At 42.3% G+C, this 21,521-nt stretch overlaps 1 protein-coding gene across 1 annotated transcript in view; it reads right to left on the bottom strand.

Annotated features, from left to right (window-relative positions):
- Positions 1-395: 395 nt before the first annotated feature.
- The window catches only part of LOC118318449 (gamma-aminobutyric acid receptor subunit gamma-3), a 35,941-nt gene continuing 14,815 nt past the window's right edge, over positions 396-21,521 (bottom strand). Inside the window, exons 4-9 of the mRNA XM_035648099.2 lie at positions 14,129-14,349; positions 12,725-12,807; positions 8,759-8,896; positions 7,087-7,239; positions 4,496-4,695; positions 396-3,448 (exon numbers count right to left, since the gene is read on the bottom strand). Of these exons, the coding sequence (XP_035503992.2) occupies positions 3,170-3,448; positions 4,496-4,695; positions 7,087-7,239; positions 8,759-8,896; positions 12,725-12,807; positions 14,129-14,349 (1,074 nt within the window). The 3' untranslated portion in view covers positions 396-3,169. The remainder of the gene's footprint in view (positions 3,449-4,495; positions 4,696-7,086; positions 7,240-8,758; positions 8,897-12,724; positions 12,808-14,128; positions 14,350-21,521) is intronic.

Consider the following 21,521-nt stretch of genomic DNA (forward strand, 5'->3'; position numbering starts at 1 on the left):
TTACAAGAACTTCCTTGCGTCTGATTCTGGCGTGTTGTTTCCGACACTATTGCCTGATAATACAGTAGTGAGACAAGTACGAGTTGACAGAATGATTTTTTAACAGTCAGGGCCCATTCGGCAGAACACAAAGTTACAAGTTATTGCAATGCAATGTGACTCAGCCTGACATATCTGTCTGCCTGCCTCCCTCTTCCAGTGTAATAAAGGCAAAAGTGCCACAAAAAGTGTACGTCGTTGGAACTTAAAATCTGTTTTCACACAAACACGGAGAATGCAAGAGTTATTGTAAAGTGTAGCACCACTCAGAGCATCTTATTGCACTGTCCTTCATCAGCAAACACTGATCATATATATATATATATATATATATATATATATATATATGTGTGTGCTTCAAAATAACTGTTTTGCCTTCAGGCTGTGGCCAATGAAAAACGCCACGTGGGAGTTTGACCCTCGACATAAAGTTGGGTTAGTGGCATGGATACCAAAGAAAGGAAACCATAAGAAGAAGAACTGCCGTGTGTACTTTGCGTATGTTGAGAAGATGTGACGAGCATCCATTTCATTCAGCATCTTGTTTGTCTTGTTTGCAGGCACGGTAGGCGACACTTGACACCAGTGCTGGCAGGGTCAACCGTCCTTCCCAAAGTGGAAAAAAGAAAATGACCATTTAGTTTCAGCGTGAACCCTGGCAATCCCCCAATACTCCACATTTCAAAAGCCAATGTGGTGTGTACATATATACACAATATATCTATTTTTTTTTACTTCTTAAGGTTTCCACAGCCAAACTATATTGTCTTTGTGGTAGCGAAACATATCAATTTAACGGTTCTAGGGTTGTTCAAACTTTTTTCCTGAAAACATAAATGAGTGGGCACATATGTGAAATATTTGGTACATACAGAGTAAATATAATACAGAGAAAACAGCTCCGCAGCGGGATATAAAAAAGTTCCACTTAAGTCTACTGCCCGAGGCAAAGAAGTAGCCTCCGCTGAGGTGAGGTCTTCACCATGCCGAGGTTATTACGAGAGGTAAATATGTAATTCTGTAAGTCTTCATATCATCTCTGGGCAGGCTACGCTAAGGCAATTCAACAGTCTAAATACAAGGGAAATCGAATTATGAAACAAACAGCCCATATGAAAACTATAACTCTATCTCAAAAACGTGTTACAACGTCTTCGGGGTGATGGTTAATTGTCTGTTGCATGCAAACAAGGGTCAGAGGCCAAACCAAGATGAGCGATCCTAGCGAGCGGGATCATTATATTTCTGCCAAAAGTAATGAACAAATAACAGACGTTATATTCAATTTGGTCATCCCGTTTACCAAGTGTGTGTCAAGAAAAGAACCGTAGGATCACTGAGAGAAGGAAACGCAATTCTATACCTCTTCACTTTATATGGTATATTGTGTGCTAAGAGCTTGAGCAAGAAGTAACTTGCTCATACTGTACATGGTATACATATGTGATATTGAGGGAACTAACACTATCGTAATTATATGCATGATTGCCTGTTGTTCTGTGGGTGTTTCACCTCAAAGGGCCCCAGTCTGTAACGAAGCAGAGGCATCACAAAAGCAGACATGTCTAGTGTCTACGTAACACAAGATTTCTTATCTTTACAACGGCTGAAGCCCCTACAATCACATGTACGTCTCTAATCAAATCAATACATATAGCATTTATCTCATTTCTCTTAAGGGAATAGTTATGGGGAACACGCTTGTTGTTTTGATTTTATTTGCCAAGAGTTATTCATTGCGCTCTTACAGTACTGCCTGTGCTCTAAATATCTTTCTTTCTTTCCTTTAATTTTCTTGAAAACAGCTCACCTCCAAACTTGGTGGCCATAGTGTAGATTTAAAAATCAATGACACAATGTGTGTGTCAAAAAAGTACAATAAAAAGTATATATCAATATTATATTTATACCAACATCCTGATCATAAGTTTGCTGAATGAATGTATTGTTTTTTTATGAAACACGAATGGTTTTTCATATATGACATGATAAGGGAACATATTGTTGAGGAAATGGCGAGGAAATAGTCAAAACTTCAAATTTGGAACCATGACTTTTGTCCTGAGTGTAACCATTTTGTCCACAGAGTGTATGAAAGATGTTTTTACAGGAGCTAAAGTGTCAGTCTTTATAATTTACGAAGCCGACCTGTTACTGACAAATGCTTTGTTTGAATTAAGCGTTCATAAAAGTATTTCTCTTTGTGTTAGTGGAGCAGCATCAAATATCACAAAACTATTCCCTTAAAGGAAATGTAATTTTTAAAATGAGCTGTGTGTACACAACGTTGGTGTTCGGTCCTCGGTTGCCATTTACCCATGGCAATTATTTAAGCGACATTCCCCTAATAATTTTAGTCCCTGGGTACACACCAAGGACACCTGGATGAGAGATGTGTCCCTGTACGAATACAAACATTAATACAATATAAAGAACCTTTTAAACATCGACTACATGTCCTAAAATGTGTAGAAATATGCCAGTAGGGCACAAATGATTACTTCTACTGTAAGATGATTCAGATCCTCCTCTTCCCTGGGAACCCATTTATTTATTATAACGTAGATGGGTGGTAATAGCTTTGCGAGCAAGAGGGAATGAGTCATGGCTACTGGCTGAAAGTCAGGATGAACTGAATGAATCTTTGTGTGGTTGTTACAAAAAAAAAAAAGCCTGTTTCTCAAAGCTCCGAAATGAGAGCGGTCATAATCAGTCAAGGCCAGGCTCTTTTATTTTTACAAATCATTTTCTCCCTGATTATTGTAGCAGATAGCATCTACCCCTCCAGAGGAAGGCACTATGAATGGTTTGAACGTCGTCGGAGTTTCCCTCAACTTGATTTGCCTGATGGCTGGACAAGAACGTGTCTGTCTCCTGACAGAGAAGCTTGGCGTTGCAGTGCGGAGCACACCTCCCCGTCTGTCTACGTATTGTCTCTAGCACACGGTCCCTCCTGTCCTCCCTGCCAACCTGCTCGGAACAGGCCGGCACACTGTGGCTCATCTCCAGGACACGGCTCAAGGTACCACAGGAAAGAATTCATTTTGGTGTTACCTTTTATCTGAGTTGAACTTCTCCTGTCAAATTGTGCTCTACTCCTTTCCGAAGCCGAACGGGCTCCCGCGGTGTGCTAAAGGTAGAGATAGCCCACCCAGTAGACGACGTTGAACAGTAAGAAGGAGGTGGGGAAGAAGATGCGCGAGTACGCGTCCAGTTCGAGCAGATCGATGTGGACGCGTCCTTTTCTCCATGCACCTTCTTTGCACTCCTCGAAGCAGCAGAAGAAGCTCTGGCAGTCTTTCCCGTCCAGACACTCGTAGACACAGGCGTCCTCAAAGTCCTGCCAGTACAGGGAGTTGTTTAAAGCGATGACGGTGTGTGGAGGTCGCACATCCAGGACAGAGTAGTTCTGAGGAGAGGAGACATGAGGTCGTGAAGAAAAGGCGGGAGGCAAAGCAGATTTCCGAGTCCAAGTCACGTTCACACAGCACATTTGTAGGCGATAGATAGTTTGTTAGGGTGAACTTCAATAGGCTTCTTTTTTATTTAAGGTGAACAGAGACTGTTACTGTAAAATAATCATTTTGAGAAAATCATGTAATTTGTCTATGTCAAGCATTCTATGTTTCACAAAAAAATGTCATTCAAGGCATACACCAGCAATGCAGTAGCAGATTTACAATAAACTGACGGATAATTAGATTATTATACGGAGGCAGAGGCAGATATCCAGAATATATATATTATATAATATCTTATTTATATTTAATTATTCTCAGGGATGGGATTGACACTGTTTGAAGACGGTTTGTGCAATAAACATAGAAATCTCATGCAAACATTTGCGAAGCAAAGCTTTTTTTGATGTGCCATGTAGCAGAAAGGAAGTTATGCAGGAAGTACTTTCCACCTGGACAGGAAATGAAGGGTGGGGAGGAGGGGGAAGGGAGCTGATAAATCAGGCACACCTGTGAGCGAAAAAGGCGGGAAAGTCTAAACAAAGAAACCACGGAGGAGGACAGACTGAAAGAGGAGTGAGAGTACCCAAAGGAGAAACTAACAGTTTAAAGCGTTAAAACAAATGAAGAGTAAAAGCTAAGAACAACAGACGAATCACAGTAAACCGAACTTGGACGGACATCTAACACCCGGCCATGAAGGGACCTCGCTGAACTTAAGAGAGGGTTGTGAAGATTGAACCTTGCAACTCCAACTGTTCTGTGGACCTGCGGGACCTGCTGCGGGACCCCTGACTGTGGTGGAAGAGAAGACTGGCTGCCTCTATATACCTGCCTCCTATCACCCTGACAGTAACCCTGTACATACTGTAAGTGCCTCACCTCAATCGACACTTTAGACTTTCTCATGAGTCATTCAGTAGGTTCATTAAAGGAATACGTCTAGCGAGTGCTGGTGCAAGAGTATTAAATAGATGTGTATAAAAAGACCAACTCACCGATCTTTTCGGTTCCATGCAGCTGGGTCTTCTGGTACAGTATGAGTAGTAATTCAGTGTGGCATACTCCATCAGAGCGGCGAAGACAAACAGGAAGCAGACGGTGACAAACAGGTCCATGGCGGTGATATAGGACACCCTGGGTAAAGACGTCCTGGCCACGGTGCTGAGAGTCGTCATAGTCAGCACTGTGGTGATACCTGATGGTCAGAAGAAAGGGGGGGGGGGGGTCTTAGGAACTGTTCACGTGTAGTGATCGGATCCCCCCCGCTTTGTGCTGGATCTATTTTTTAGTTCAGGCTCAGCTCATATTTACACACCTTCCTCTGCTGAAGAATCTCAGGCAATTGCAGGTTTTGCTAAATGATTTTTTTCTCACTTTGTTTTCATGTAACATTTGTCCCTTTGACATTAAGATCTCAAGAGAGGACAGTAATGCAGGAGAAACACACACAACTCACAAAATCGGTGTTTGGTGAATTTTGGTGAAAAATGACCTAATGCCTCGGACACACTACGCCACTTACAAGTGGTAAGATCGTTGACCCGTTCGTACACTACGCGACTTGCTGTCTTGTAATTGCGAGGCTCTAAGTCGCGTTGTGTGGACGTAGATAAATTAAACATTTCTTCTTTTATTTTTACTTAGTAGACTTGTCCCAATTCAGGGTCTGCTACCTTCACGTGGTGGTCTACACAGCCAGAGGAGGCCACCCACCTCCGTCGGCCTCGTGGACCACGATGGCCGAACCACAATCAAATGGTCTGGTCTACGCAGGATTTCTTAATGGCCATCACCAGCGTGTTCCACCACTTACTGGTGCTGCCTTGCGACAGAGCTGCAGTTGCCCGTGGTTTCGAAAGTTTGTCACCAGCACGCGATGAATCCTTCGATAGGTTGAGCTGGGCAGAATCCACGTGTTGTGTCCTTTGTTGCATGGATGGAAGGACAAATTTGTCGGCCGAGCCTTTGAAATTGCTGCGACGCAATCGGTCCTCAGATGTAGCCACAGAAATGGGCAGCCCCAGAATTGGGACACCATAGAGTAACACTTTCAGTGTCTTTTCAGTTCTTGGTCATTTCATCAATATCACCACACAGCTGTACCTGCCTTGTTTCTGCCCCTGCATTTCCCTTTCTATAGTGTGCTCTGTCTAGCTTCACGTGCCACATGGTCATTGTTACTTCATGTCGGACCTCCGAACCATGTCTCATCTGTTAACATGGATGGTCTATACTGTAGCCAACCACCAGGGGGCGGTTTTGAGGACCTGTAATGATGTCCATCTTGTTATACAGCTTATGGTTTGTCACTACAACCGACCCCATTCGCAATATATATGTATAATAGTCCTCCGATCTTTGGAGGAAATGTGAGGATCTGGTGGACTTATGGGGTGCTACAACAAATATTAATTTCAAAATATTGATTCGTCTGGTTTTAGGGTTCTCTAATAAGCATGGAAAAGCCTTTATTCTGCCTCTCTTTCATCATTGTACTGTAAAACTAAAGATATATCCATCTTAACAGTGGCAACTAGCTGCCTAGTTAGACCCTAACACTTTCATTTTGACAAAATTCTTTAAATCCACTTTGACACTCATGAGCAAACCATTTTCAGGCATTCGTCCTCCATTGTGTCAGAAGAAGAAAAAATGTCTGCAGCCGTTCCACTGGGGTTCCCATGGTAACAAGCCGGCGCCATCTATTTCAGGCGGACATCTCACAAATTTCCTTAAAACCTCTGCTTGCTGCAGTGGTGATTACCCTCACCTGCTTTCTGGTGACGCTGTGGCACATGTTCTAGAGTTTCTGCTCTCAGCAATAGAAGGAGCATCAGGTTTGGCCCTGTACCTTTACGACCAGTCCACAAATAAGGTCCACTCACTACCTTCATTCATTCATTCATTCATGCATTCATTCTCCTGATCCAGATGCTTTAAAGAAAAGATGACAAATTAATTGGTACTCCTTCTTCATTTTCTACCTTCGTCCCTTTCATCAGTGGTGAATGTATGGTATCAGACAGAGTGGCTGCGAGCAGACGATACAACAGCATGGCAATGTTTCACTGTGGAGGAGTGGCTGATGTTTTCATGACGTTGGCTCACCACTGAGAAATTTGACATTCAAATTATTCCAAAGCCGTTCATATGCAGTACATAATGTCATCATTTTTTATTAGCCTTAACGTTTGAAATTGCTGTACTTAAAGTAGCATTTTCCCCATTTCTTAACTGAAGGGCAGGGCAAACACCTCACTTAAAATGTGGATAACATTTTAACAGAAAACGAAAAAAGGAAAAAGAAAACGACTGAAATCAATTACCTTCACCCGAATGTTCCACAGGACTGCACCAACAACAAAAAGAGAGTGTGTACAAAGGAGGGAAAGGGCACAACAAAACAGAAGAAGAAGCAGATGGAGTGATGCGAGTTAAAGTGGCGAACAAATATCCACTTTGAATAGATGATGGCACATGAAAAAAACAAAAAAACAAGCATATTCAAAGAAACAACATGTCCAAAGTTGAACTCGGCAGCGTTTCAGACACGAAGCCCCGCTGAGCTGCAGGAGGTCCACAGTACCTAGAGCCGTTCGGGCCGGTGTGGCGTCTTTCTTGATCCAGAAGGAGACCCAGGAGAGGACCACAGTGAGGATGCAGGGGATGTAAGTCTGGATGGTGAAGTAGCCCATTCTTCTGCTCAGGTCAAAGAACACCGTCATCACCACATAGTCCCCTGCGCAAATGACAACAGCAGAGCTCGGTGGTAAACTTCACTGACGCACGTGGGCCTGCCGACAATGTACCACACATTTATTTATATAAATTGTACCTTGTACGGTATAAAATATGAAGCATTTATTATATAATTCATTATAGTCATTATAATTTCTAATATGCAATGCTGAATATATTATAACCTTTCCTCTCCGCATCCGATTTGAGATATTATTACTAGTAAGAAAATAATATTGCATTATTAACAAGTATGGTATTTATAAAAAAACAATTTTCTCGATTATGGTCATAAAATCAGAACCAGTCTTTGATACAATTTATGGTTGCCATATTTGTTTACAGCAGCAGCCTTGCAACGTATTTACATTCTGTATACTGTAGTTATTGGGTGTTATTGGTGGCGTCCACCATTCCCCACTGGTTTTAAAATGACCTACAGATTCACAGAAAATGTTTTTATTTCGTCATCCTCTCCGTTTACTGTTCCCGCTCCCGACACGCTATCGGGGCTTCATTTAAGCAGCTTTATGTTGTGCCGTAGTATCAAACTGCTTTTCATGTTACCACGGTAACCATGGGTGTCACTGAATTAACCACGACTGAAATCTTAAGGATTATAAACGATGTCAGATAGCTGAAATATGGGAACTTGTTATTGGTATCATATCATATGAAGGTCATTTGTGAGAAACCTGCTGGAACTGAGCAGGATGATTTAGTATATATAAAAAAAAATTAAAAAAGGACAGCATGTTGAGGAGAGGGTCATTGAGCAAAAGAAATTTTTCAAATGTGCCATATTGAAGATGAAAAAGAAAAAACGTTTGAGATTTCAAGAATAAGATCGTAATTCAATGAGAGAAAAAATGTCATAACATTTAAAGAGAAAAGTTATAATTCAACTAGAATTTCTTTTCTTCCTCCACAACAGAGGCAGTGTCCTCCAAGTCCGTGTGGTTCTTTCTTCGGAATAGACAGTTTCTTGCACAACCAAGATTAAGTGTTTCATTATTTGCGAAAACCTACACTAACTGAGCTAGATGCTCCACATTCCTCATTTCAACTTTACTCTCGTAATGACCTTATTTTTTCGAAATCTAAGAGTTGTTTTCTCTTTAAGACGGCCTAATAGTCCATCGTATGATTCAGTGCGGCATGATGGCAGATATTTTGGTGTTCTTGTACTTTCTATTAGAAAATGACTTCAACAGCTTTGGGTTTAAAGAGGCAGCGGTAGCAGGCAAATGAAAAAAAAGCAACTGAGTAGTTTGAGATGGCAAATCGATTGGAGCAGAGAGAGAGAGAGAGAAAGAGAATGGGTGTGTGACTGACTGGAGCAGAGAGTTAGTAGTTAGCGGTACTGCTGTGTAATGCATGTGAAGTTTTAGACTCAATACCCAAGACAAGTCCCTGTGCTCTCACGTCCTTGAGTTCCGGCTATCAGCATTGCACACCACCGCTTACTAACTTAATGTTTGCACGTGTGAAACCTGGGGAAAAGAAGCGGTCCCTCTTACCTGCCGTGGTCGTTATTATGTCTGTTGTGTTTCTCAGGCCCATAAAATCAAACTGGTAGAGACGCCAGGACTTTTGGTCAGCCGCCTCCACAGAGTTCTTCCTCCACTTGTAAATCATCTCATCTCGCGGGTATCCATCTGCAATTACACAGACTCATGTGTGTGTGCGTGTGACCCTCGGCGCTACATGGCACATCCTAATGATGGATACCCTGTGCAGACAGACCTAGGGCCACCCAGAGCAACATTTGTCTTGTGCTGGGGGGCGGCTAATGAAAAGACAGTCTGGAATGAAGACAGAGGCAGAAGGAAAGTAGATTAAATGAGAGCTTTGGTTCAATAACGTACTGAATCCGTCTTGATGTTGGGCCTGACCTTCACACAATGTGCACCGGGCCTAGGAGCGCTCTTACAATCGATCATTTGAAGTTAATGATGGGTTCATGATTGCATTTCTGCTTCGGTGTCACACTCGCTGGAATCTTCCCGTCTTAAACAGACACATGATTGTTTTAAGTGGAAAAGCTAACAAAATTATGATCGTGCCTGATAGCAATTTGATGTAATAGGCTTTCAGTTAGGAAAATACATTAAGTGTCAGCGAAGATGTTGCCCAAAATACAAATTGTTTTCAAAACCTGCTTGATGAATGAATTCCATTAACACTTGCCACAGTTATCTCATTTGCTATTAATGATGTCATTAAAGATTCAGCAATCACCACCTGAAATCAAAATCTGCAGAAAATAAAAGTGTATTATTGTTGAGAATAGCTCTTTAACCGACTAAACTTAAATGGATGTCAAAAAAGACGTGGCCTAATTTTTTAAAAAGATAATTGCATTAAATATGCAAAATGTAAACCTACTCTCAAAACTTAATAAACATTAGCTCAACGGAAAGATTCAGTACTTGATCAACCCACTGGCCAATATTACAATATGACAGACAAGACGATCGATAATCACCAGGTAGATATTATCATGATTCTGCCAACAACACGGACACAGGTTGGTTCTTTGAAACAGGCGTTTATTGCTTGGGCATGTCTCGTCTGAAAAGAGGTTTAAAGTCCTTCAAAACTTCCTTGAAAGTTCCTTAAAGGCGTCTTGATAGTCTCTTTACAGTCTGCTTGAACTTCAGGGCATTCATACCTGTTACATGTCAGATTTTTAACTTTATCAACCAACTTTAACTGGTGAAATAATGAAAACACAATGTTTTCTCACCTTTGACTAATATTTGGTTGCAGAGCCTTGGCAACAATGGCGGTTTGAAAAGATTTCTCAAGAGCCATTTGGAGTTTCCTTGAACTGGCGTGTTTGCAGTTTGAGCCACTCTTTCACTGCTATGGATTCAGATATTTCAAGTTTGCAGGAGTCCTTCACACAATAGCAGATTTCAGCTCTCCCAAGCCTTTCAATGGTACTTACAACAGGACTCATTGATGGCCAGAATAAACAGTCCATCTTTTCCTTTTCAACCGTCCTTTGCCTAAAACCTAGTTTTCTAATACTGGGTAACACATTCATGCCTTGATAGTCTTCTTTTCCTTATGGACTTCATTTCATTGCCTATCAACAAACTGATGCACTGCATTCCCTAAGAGCTCTACTCTGGTTCCGTTTGTCCATAGAACATTATCCCAGAGAAACTCCAGCTTTCACAAACACTAGCCTTGTCTTTTTTGTGTCTCATTTAATAGGGACGTCCTCTCTGGCCTTCACCCATGCCCTACTTGGTTTTAATTCATAGCTTATGGTACAGGCTGAAACCACCACTCCAGATTGCTCCAGGTCAGCCTGAAGCTTTTTGTGTGTTGTTGTTTTTTCACAGTTGAATGACTGTAAAACGTTTTGACAACATTACAAAGGTCTTGGTCATACCCACCGACTGTCTGTTTCATTTTCTTTATTGTAGTCTTCACGCCTCAATTTTTTTTTCACATACTGTAAGCACTCCTTTTCACTCCTAAACACCTCAAAATGAACTTTGAAGTGGAAAATTGGTGGGTGTCTTCTTTACAGTCTTTTTCCTTATTTGTGTTTCCCTACTGTGCCTTGGTGCTGAGCCACAATGGAGGGTAGTAACTGACGGTGAAGGCGTTTTTGTATTAAAAAAAAAGAGGACATTTTCTTGATTTGACTGAGACTATACTGAAACCTCAATTTCATGAAGTACATTGAAAAGTGATCCCTTACTGGCCGACAGAGACAGGATGGATAAAACATTAAGTAAAACCTTTTTTCGGTATTTATATGTGCACCTGAATATTGTTTTAAGATTTTCTTGGATAAGTTCTTTCAACATTTGTCCTGTACTCTCTGACAAATGGAATTTTTTGCCTGTATTATTTGAGACTGTTAGCTTCAGTAACTTCAACTTCACTTTAATCATCTGGATGTTTGGTCAGTATTTAAAATGAAAAAATAAGCCAGTGTTTCAATGTGGAAATTTCAGCAGAAATATCCAGTCATAAGGGGATTATCATGTCCCACCAATGGAAAGATTAATTTACAACTGTGGAAAATAGGCTCTCGGTAATAACCTGGAAATAAAAAGGTCTGATTGTCCAAAAACATTTAACACCATGAGTCACCAGCCTTGTTTCACTCATTTAAGCGGGGGCAGTGTCGTTATAATGAAAAGTTTAAGCCAACAGGTTGTCTATCTCTTTCTCTCTAACTTTAAAGCTTAGTGTTGGCAAACAGCTACATCCAGTAGAAGCATTTAAACTGTCACATCAGAGGAAGCCAATCACATCTTTTCTGTAACTGTAAACATTGCTTCCTATCAAGGAGCAATATCGCAGTCTAATGTAACGACCTGACTAGCTTCACTAGAGTAGACTGTGCTCCCTTCATGTCTGTCTGTTCAATTATGCTGCATAGCACTCAGTTGATTATTCCAATCTCCCAGAGGCAGGATGGCTTTAAAGATGGGCAAACCTGCCGTCATGGAAACCAAAATAATGTCTGGTGATTTCCAGGTAAGTAGATGGGTTATAATGGATTACAGCAGTAGGGCTCCACAGACACGGTAGTGCAGTGAGCAGATTGTGAACTTTAATAGACTGCAGAAGGTGCGAGGTCTCCTCAGACGAAACCGGCCTGTTGTCGATAACCTGATCTGGAAGGCCACTGTAGCTCCGCAGAAGATAATAAAACGTCAAAAAAATGCAACATGCTTCTGCTCTAGTCCCCAGAGTGTTTCCAAACTTACTTCATATCCTGCTACATGGATGAAACAGTCCTAAATACAGTTTAAGTAAATAGAAACATTTCACACTGTAGTGCTGTAATGACATGATCTAGCTTGGGACCTATATAATATAGGATAGTATTATCTATAGTACTTTTCTTTGTGTAGAGAGGCAGTTTGCACGTCTTCGTGCAGTGTGTACTTCAGTGCACTTTAGTGCATCTACAGTATGCTTCAGAATATTGTTCTTATCTTTCCCTTTCCTCTGTAAGAGTGAACTCAGATTGGTCAAATGTTGCCATGGCTACCTGCAAACCAGCCTCATTCTGAGAGGCTAAGGATTGTAACGTGCTGCTGGCTTGCAAATGAACACATATTGGACCAGCTTTTTGGCAAATGAGCCGCATTCACGGTACATGTTATATGGATCTCTATAATGACGAGACAGCAGGACAGCACAGCACATAGTTTCTACCAGATGGGAAGATGCACTTGCCTTGCTGAAGTTTCCTTTGACACTTTGGGGTATTGTTGGCAATATAAAAATGTATTTGATTAATTGGTACATTATTCATTCAATGACAATAAATGAATGCCACAAAAAAACACTTTGAATATTCTAATTGGAAATTCTTTAAAGAAATAGATGGTGTTTCTAACTTCCAATAGGCCCCATCCATGAATGGGGAAAGAGGCCCTTGGACACAGACATGTAAAAGGATCCTGATCCCACAGAGATCAATGTGGTGGGGAAGGTGTACTCACAGCTGGAGAAGATGAGCGGACAGGAGTGCTCATCCATTGGAAAGTTGTGCAGCTGCAGCTGGCATTCTGCGTTTATTGTCAGCCTGCAAAGAAGGTAGAGAATCTTTACTGTTTTTCGACAGGGTCAGAGTTCTGGATTGGATCCAGCCGCTGCCTTCACAAACTCATTCACAAGGCCAGCACTTGCCAGCTGGCTTCCCTCGGGTGCTGCTTTACTCCGAACCACGCTCATCCCACCGAAACGCACCACAAGCCCATAACATAGAGATTGTTAATTTTACGAACACGTTGTGCTACCGCTGACAAAAAATTACCAAATAGATTAGACAACAGAATAGAAAAAAAATCAAATAGACTACGGAGTTTTTATTCCATATTTATCGATGTCGCCGTAACGCCAAAACCGATACAGACCTTTGTGTGCACAAGTCACGTCTCTGTGATTCTGGCTTTTGTGTGGTTCAGGGTAAATGAGCAGAGGCGGCATTGCGAGGGATCTTCCTAATGGCAATATAGTGGGATCTCTGTACGAGAGTGGCTTTTGGCCACTCAATCATACAGATTGTAAGATACAATCCACATCAACAATTCCAAGACAATTTGCATGAAAAATATGTTCAGCAGTTGACACATAAGACAAAAATGAAGGAGGCACAGACATTCCGATATGATCTGTAAACTCTATGAAAGTATGGAATTGGGACAATCGCATGCAATGTGGCAGAGGCATGAATATCACGAAATGTCATCTCTGTTTACTCCAGCCAAGCCAGTGCACAATTAATAGCAATGACATTTCAGGACTTTCTCTCACGCCATCAGCGGATATTAGTGCTCAAACTTTGCATGCTCCTGAATATACGATATCAACGGAACTGCATGAGGGAGGATTCTGGCTGGGCTTTGTTTTTGAGTAGACTGGCTCTCTGTGAATGGTGACATTGCCCTGGGCCCAACACAATGTACTACAATCAGTGTACTCTTCCTCACTTACAATACGTTCAGTATCGATTAAAAAAAAAAATCTTGATTTCATTATTTTTTTCTTATGGAACAAGAAGGGAAGAGAAAACAAGGGTCGAAAAAAGATTCCCCCATTCCCACAACTCTGACAGCATTCAACTGGATCAGACGGTACCACAACAGAAAAAGTGGATCATTACCTTTTTTTTTTTATCATTTGGCTATATATAATTAGGTAATGTATCATTGATTATGCTATAAGTATAAATTACTTTAATAATAAAGAGGGTAATACTTATTGTTACCCTATTCATTATTTTGCTGGTCTTCTCACTGAAAGAAGAATTGGTATGACAACATACCGTTTAATTAGGACATTTTAATCATCCTCCCTACAGGGTAAAGCTTTAGCTAGATTTATCTCTTGACTTGTGTGTTTACCTTAAGGTGTAAAGTATCTTCCCATCATTCCATATTCTCAGCAGCTGGTTGGGCATCGTGATCCAGTGGGAATCCGCATTCTTGGAGTTTCTGAAGATGGTGTCCGGTAGCCAAATAAGTCCAACCATATTGCTGTTCAAAGTCAATATTTTTATTGTGCTGTTGTATCTGAGACGGCTGTCTGTCCACGTCTGGGCGAAGATGATGTCGATTTGGTATTCCTAAAAAATAAGACAACCAGAAGACATGTGAGTGGATATATACTGTAGTGCCGTTTCATTTCCACCACATCACCATTGAGGCCCTGTGTCCTCAGCAAATGACAGACAAAAAATAGGGAGGAAATTCACCTGCTACTCAATAGTGTTGATTTTCATTTTGAATGACACTGAGTAGAAGCCTTATGTGTTTCAGCAGCACATCTCTGTACGCCATCTATCGTTCATCACCTTCACCAGCGGGAGACGTTATCAATTGACCTGTTCACTGGCCCGTCTGTTGTGCACAGACCTCGGCTGGCACCTCTCGGTGATCTGCTTACAGTAACTCATCATGCTGACAACAAAACTCTCCCGGGCTGCAGTGCATGCATTTTAAACTCTTACATTTTTTTTGACAAACGATAGACAAGTAAAAAAATTATGTAAGAATGTAAGGGGTATGCCATGTAAGGGGTATGCCATGTAAGGGGTATGCCATGTAAGGGGTATGCCATGTAAGGGTTGTGCCATGTAAGGGTTGTGCCATGTAAGGGTTGTGCCATGTAAGGGGTATGCCATGTAAGGGGTATGCCATGTAAGGGGTATGCCAAGTTGCATTATATAGATGGAGAGTATGCTCTCTGTCAGGTTACCGATGGACTGGACCATGAAAAACATTTTCGACCACGTTACAATTCAAAAAGGAATGATTTGGCCCTTTATATAGCAGATGGTGCATGGTGGAGCAGCTTGCTTTTCTGCTGTGTTGTACGTGAATTGGCTCTTTGAGCTCTATATCTAAGATCTTTCTGTAAACACGACAAGACTTGGTCCACAGTAATGTCCCCGTGACGCTGTAGTTATGCACAGCAGCGCTCTCATTCATTTAGAATATATACAGTGTTCATAAACACGGCTGGACCGCTGTTTCGGGGAGGCAGCAACAGATGACGTGGCAAATGGGAAAGGGGCTGATATATAAATAGACAGGGTCTTGGTAAAAATCCATACTACTACTTTCTAGTCTTAAAAACGACGTTATAAAACTAAAACCGCTCCCCTCCAGACAGGGGTTTTAGCTCCGTGTCAGAAGTCCAATCTCCCTGCCATGCTAACACACTTAACACAGATGACGTGACCATAGAAAACATACAGTACACTGGGCATGTGGATGCCAGTGTAAACAAGAAGCAGATAGAAGTTTTCAAGCAGTAAACAAGAGGTCTACTCTGTAGCCAGTTGCTTCGTCACAGAAAATACTCATAACGAGAAACAGGAATGGTGGAAAGTAAGAGCAGGTATTTCTTTTCTTGGACCTACGACTAAGTGGAACTGTAACTAACAGTGTTTACAACTGGTAGGCGAGTCGTGACCGGTAAGAACCAATAACGGAGCAAATGTGTGTGACTGTGTCATTTTCAAAAATTGATTTCAAACCAACCCAGCGCGCGCAGCGTCGCCAGAGTAGTGTGTGTTGGGGAATATTCTCTTCTCTCCCCAACAGTGTGGATGGCTGGTGTAAAACGTAGAAGCAGCGATGCGATTTAAAATGAAAATGTGGTAGTGTGGATGTAGGGTCACTTTTTGATAGAACAGGATCATAACGTGCCACAACTGTAGACTTTCTTCGTTTTCACCTCAGTAAAATGTGTCAAGCATAAGTTTGATTGAATTTTTTTGCTGGAAACAGCTTCCTGCTGTTGAGGAAAACAATGCTCTTTTGTGCCTCATTTAGCCATTTTGGGTATTTTTTTCTTATCTTTTATAATGTCTCTGTTATGTTGTTCCTTTCAGGAGCCCCCTGAGCCCCTTTCATTTTGTTTTGGACCTTTGGACAGACCCAGGCTGTTTCTTGCTTTCCTATCTAAATCTTAAGTTAAGATAACTGGCTGTTGTCTCTGGGTAGATGTTAACCATCCAGACGGTTGTGTTAGTCTCTCGGCAATTACGCGAATGAGAACATTTCCCAAAAATGCATGTGGGGCCACACGCCAGCTCTAACAAAGCCCAAAAAAAATTCTCCAACAGACGAACGGACAAAGAGGAAAAAGTCTGCACTCGCCATGCAACCCGAACCTTTTAATACTGCTTCCAATGCCCGTAATGCGTTTGACCTTTTACCCAGGCACTGCACCAGTGTGAATAGCTCACCAATTAAAGTGACGTCTATAATCAAGAGAACCCCTCGGTGCTCATGACCTTTAATTGTTTGATACGCAGCAGTTTAAAAAAAAAAAACAACTATGCATAGTTTAATGACCATTGGAGGAAATAAAATGAAATAAATATGTCTAATATGGGCTGAGGAATGACAACGGACGGAGACCAAAACGCTCTGGACACAATTGGATAGACCTCCAACCAGTGAGAGCAACGGATCATGTGACGTCTGTTGAGCTACGCGACAACAGACTAGTGCAGAGAGGAGACGCCTGTGATGATGAATCACAACAATATCTGTGAACGAGGGTTGGCGTTTTTGTCGTATGTCGTGTACTTTTAGTCAAAGCTCGTTCAACAGCGGCAGCCTTGGTCGTTTACCAAAGGCGCTTCTCTCCACGTCATGCCATAAACGCCGCCCATTATCAGATAATCGGCTGCGATTGGACCGGCGAGAAGGAAAATCACTTTCCAATCCAGACCGTAATCTGGCAGAGCGAATGACATGAGCCCCCAGAATTCGTCCGGGTCCCAGGCCATGCAGAGGGAGGGTGAGGGGTAAATCTCAAATAGAACGCCTCAATTTCTAGCTTTGGAGTCTCTTGTATAATGTCACTTTGTTGGGTAAATGTATCTATGCTGACAGAGCTGCTTTGAGCCACTACAGGAGGCATAGCTGTGAAGAAAAAAGGGTCTTTTCACCTCAAATGCCTCAGAGGAGCTGCTATATTCCGGCTGCTGACTTAGAGGTACTGTACTGAACATACAAATCGAAGATACGGCTGTACAGTAAAAATGGACCCCTCGTGATAATTCATCCGAACCGGAGTGCAGATGGACTTCTACCCCAAAGACATGTCATGCAGATTTGACGGATGATTAATACTGCATGGAACGACCACTTGTATTGTTAAGGTGAACCTTGTTTAAGTGTTAGAATACCGAGTCATACACTACACTATGTATTTTCTGTCCATGTACTGTTTTGGGCCTGCTCTCTTAGTTTGATTTAAGAGAGATCTTGATGTTACATGTCTTCATGTTGCCTCTGAAACAACACCTTGACGTTTTGGTTTCCCTCGGGCTGAAACCTTCAGTTATGTGGCACTGTAGTGTCGATACAAAACGGTTGGCCCGCCATTCATGCAATGAGATTCAATGTGGATTTTACTCTTCATAGATACGAAAGTGGCGAAAGTGAAATATTTCATTCATTCAACGAGTGGTTATCTGCCCATGGCTTAATGATGACACGAGCAATTGTTCTGCCACCCTTTACCCAATATTCAAAAAGACCAGAATACAAATCAGACCGTGACCAGGCTGACCAGCGGATCATGGTGGAATGATCAGCCTGTCAGGAGCCACCTCCCATGATGACACTGCTATGCCCCCGGCACTGCTTCAGCTTTTTCATTTCTATGAAAGGATGAGGTGCGCTGACCTCCCTGTCTCCCTTGTGCTAATAAGCATTATTAATGATTATTTTTAGATTTTGAGATGAAAGAGCCTTAATCCACAATAGGTCGTCGGAGCCGGGTAGAATGTGCCTAATCAACACATTTGTTCTATGCCGAGTGGAAGGATACGAGCGAGGCAACATCCCATGACTAATGTTCTCTTTTATAATGTTCCCCGGTATGAAGTTATCTGTTTACATAGTATCAAGGTAACTTAGAAGCTTGCAGTACATTCATTGCGCTCTTTGAGGAGCTGATGAACAAGATAATAGTTAAATATGCTAAACAAAAACTACCTTTTTATTTAAAAATCAATACTTTTTTTTGTATTCATGCATGCTCTTTTAACTGGATTACGTAGCAATTTACTGCATGGCTGATGTGACCGTGAATCTAGGTACTCTAAGGAAAACTTTTTACCAGAACAGGGAAGTTCTTAATCTTCTTCTCTTCTCCTCCCACTCTTCTTACATCATTTCTCCTTGTTCACCGCTGCTCAGTGTAAAAAAGAACTCTTTTATTCATAGATAATATAGTTGCAACGTTTCGCATTTGCACATCCTGGTCAACTAATCATGCTCTGGTCTCAATATGTGGGTATATTTAGGGTACCGTGCTCGTCACTGCACTTCTGTAAATTAGGGCAAAGCACGCGGCTCCAGCTCTGCAGTGCTCGGAGCACAAACCACGTACATACTGTACCTGTCCCGTGCTTTCGGACATCCTGTCATGTTCCTTCGATGGCCTCACGTATCACCTCGTGATGTACGTGAATAACTTAAGGTCACTTGGAATGAGACCGGGTCCATCAGCGACCTGGAGTGACCTGCTGTTTGTGTCGAGCGTTTGTCAAGTGCACAGAAAAAGAAAGTCAGGACGAGGACTCTCCCTCGTGACACCCACTTTGATCAATATGCATCAATAGGCAGCGGCACCCAGTTTTTTTTTGGTGAGGACAGGTGCCCTTTCTTTGTGGTGAAACTCAGAAGTAGTACTCTTGTTTCACTTTCATTTTTATGATTCTATAAAACTATTCTACTAAACTGGAGGTCTGAGTTTCCTCCGACAGTCTTACGACATGCAGTTCAGGTGAACTGGAGACTCTTAGAGGCCTATATGGTCCTTCTTCACATCTTACCCAGTGCATGCTGGGAAAGGCTTCAGTCCGCTGTGCCCCTTAGAATGAATGATAGATGGGAGGTCAGAATTTGTTAACAACATGCTTCACTGGCCTCGAGGGAGCTCAGTGTTCAACCTTGTTATTGCTGTGTATTATTAATGTTTTACAGTCCATTTAATTCAATTAACCCCCAACGGAGCTGTCCAACATAAATTGCTCGCCTGAACCCTGCAGTCTCTCTATTCTGCTGTGCATATGCTTCGGATCATTTACACCCCCTCAGCTCCACCTACAGTACCCGTAGCCTCTTTTGCTTGAATAAATACTGGCCCCTGTTAAGCCGAGGTGTGTCTGCTGCTGGGAAATTGTACGCTTGCCTGCAGAGGGTGGTAAAAATGGATGTTTTTTTAAATGGCCACTGACACATGCGCGATTTCTCCCGGAGCTGCCAATGGTCAGCATGTTTGTGTGTAAGAGATCGGATTTTATGTCCTGTAAAGACATTTTATATCATTATGAAACTGTGGAGGGACAAATATAGCAGATATAATGTGTATATATATATATACCGATAAGCCACTGACATGGATTTTATCTCGAATTATCTTGTTATATTGCAATGTTCTGCGGGGAAACCTTGTGTCCTAGGTTTCATAGGGGTGTTACTTGGACACAAATCGCCCACCTAACGATTTTGCAAGCCAGACTCCAAGCAGACCCCCCTATGGCACTGCACTCCCCGCCGGCAGCAGCCTCACTCAGAAGGACAATGTGCTGCCAAAGTGCTCAGAAAGCAGCAGCTGGAAGCACACGACAAAAGCGCCCAAAGCTTTGACCCCGGCCACCAAAGTCCCCAGATCCCAATCCGATCAAGCGTGTAGGGTACAAGAAGGAGCCAGATCCATGGGGGCTCCCAGCCACAAAACCCGCAGGACCCAAAGGATCCACTACCACAGAACCCCCCCCCCCCCCCCCGTCGCCCCAAACTTCCTGTGTCCATCCCCCAATGGGTCAGGGCTTATTTGGCTTGCAAAAATGGGGGGGGGGGCTGTGGAGCTGAGCGTGGTTCTCGCACTGGGCTGCAGGAGAGAGAGGGGCAGAGCGGAGATGGCTCATCGGGATCAGAGCCAGGTGGACATGATGGGCACAACTGAGCCGAGTTTGCTGATCATGCTCTCCCTTTTTCTGCAGTACAGTCTGGACTGAACGCACGCACGCACGCACACACACGCACACACACGCTCTTTAATTTGGGTAATTTGATGTTAGAGAAATAAGAACAGTTCCCTCATTCACTCTCTGACCGGAGTTGCTGTCGTGGATAGTCATTCTGTAACGTCGGCAAATTTTGAATGTTTGTGGAGATATCGTAACATTTATTTGCTTGTTAACTTGGTAATCAGTTCAAGTTTCGAAGTAACTGGTCAAATATAGAACAGGGTCTATTATGTGTTTAGCAAAAAATGCGAGTAACACACAAGACTTTTGAGTGCCTGCAAATTTCCATTATTTCTAATGGGAATATAACAAGTGGCCCTGCATCCAATTATTTGATCAATGCCAAATCTAATTCCCTCCGTTTGACGATTTTTTCCCTGTTTGCATTTGCTACATACAGTATCTGCTTCCCTGGATCGATTATCACTCCTGAATGGTGAGTGGTGGAACAATAGTAGTACACTGTGTGCTCATCGCTCCGCCGTCTTGATGGGAATCAAAACTGTACAAAACTGTTCCTGACGAATGAAGTGTGCAGATGAGGTGTGACAGATTATTGTCTGTCGCATCACACAGATATCATGAAAGTAACAGAGGTGTAACAGGAGAGATATTTTTGTTAGTTCATCAGCTGCTGATTGAAGCACACAAGCAGCATATTAATATTCCACTGAGAGCTGTTCTGTTTGTGGCGTTACCAAGAGCCTCAGTGTTATTATCCTCGTGATAATGACTTCATTACCAAAATCTCCCAGCCAGAAAAACGATATAATAATAAATAAAAAGATGCACCACTCTGGCTTATTAAGTGAAAACACACTTTTTCTATTGGTAGTACCTGAGTCGCCCAGTAACTAAGTTGAACCAGCTGACCTGGCCATTTGAGATCCTAAAAAAATATAGTGGCGGTTCCATTATCACCGGAGGTATGAGCCAAAACAATTATAATGGGCTGCAAACTGCAGGGACATTGCAGAGTATTATATTGTGCTGGGAGCCAAAGAAAAGCCACAGTACAGAGGATGCTGCATGAGCCCCGCCAGCAGTTCACTTATGCAGTGGGAAATGAACTGGCAAGAAAATATTGTATTTCTCTGGGTTTCCGGAGTGTGATGGCCTTTGAGTGAGCAGCTCTCTCCTCGGGGTGAGCAGCAGCAATCGGCAATCCCACTGGCATCATCGGCTTTTGTTTTGGAGGGAGTTTTCTGGATTGCCTTGGACACTGCATGACCCAC

The sequence above is a fragment of the Scophthalmus maximus genome, chromosome 13, assembly GCF_022379125.1.
Source record: "Scophthalmus maximus strain ysfricsl-2021 chromosome 13, ASM2237912v1, whole genome shotgun sequence".
Classification (NCBI taxonomy): domain Eukaryota; kingdom Metazoa; phylum Chordata; class Actinopteri; order Pleuronectiformes; family Scophthalmidae; genus Scophthalmus; species Scophthalmus maximus.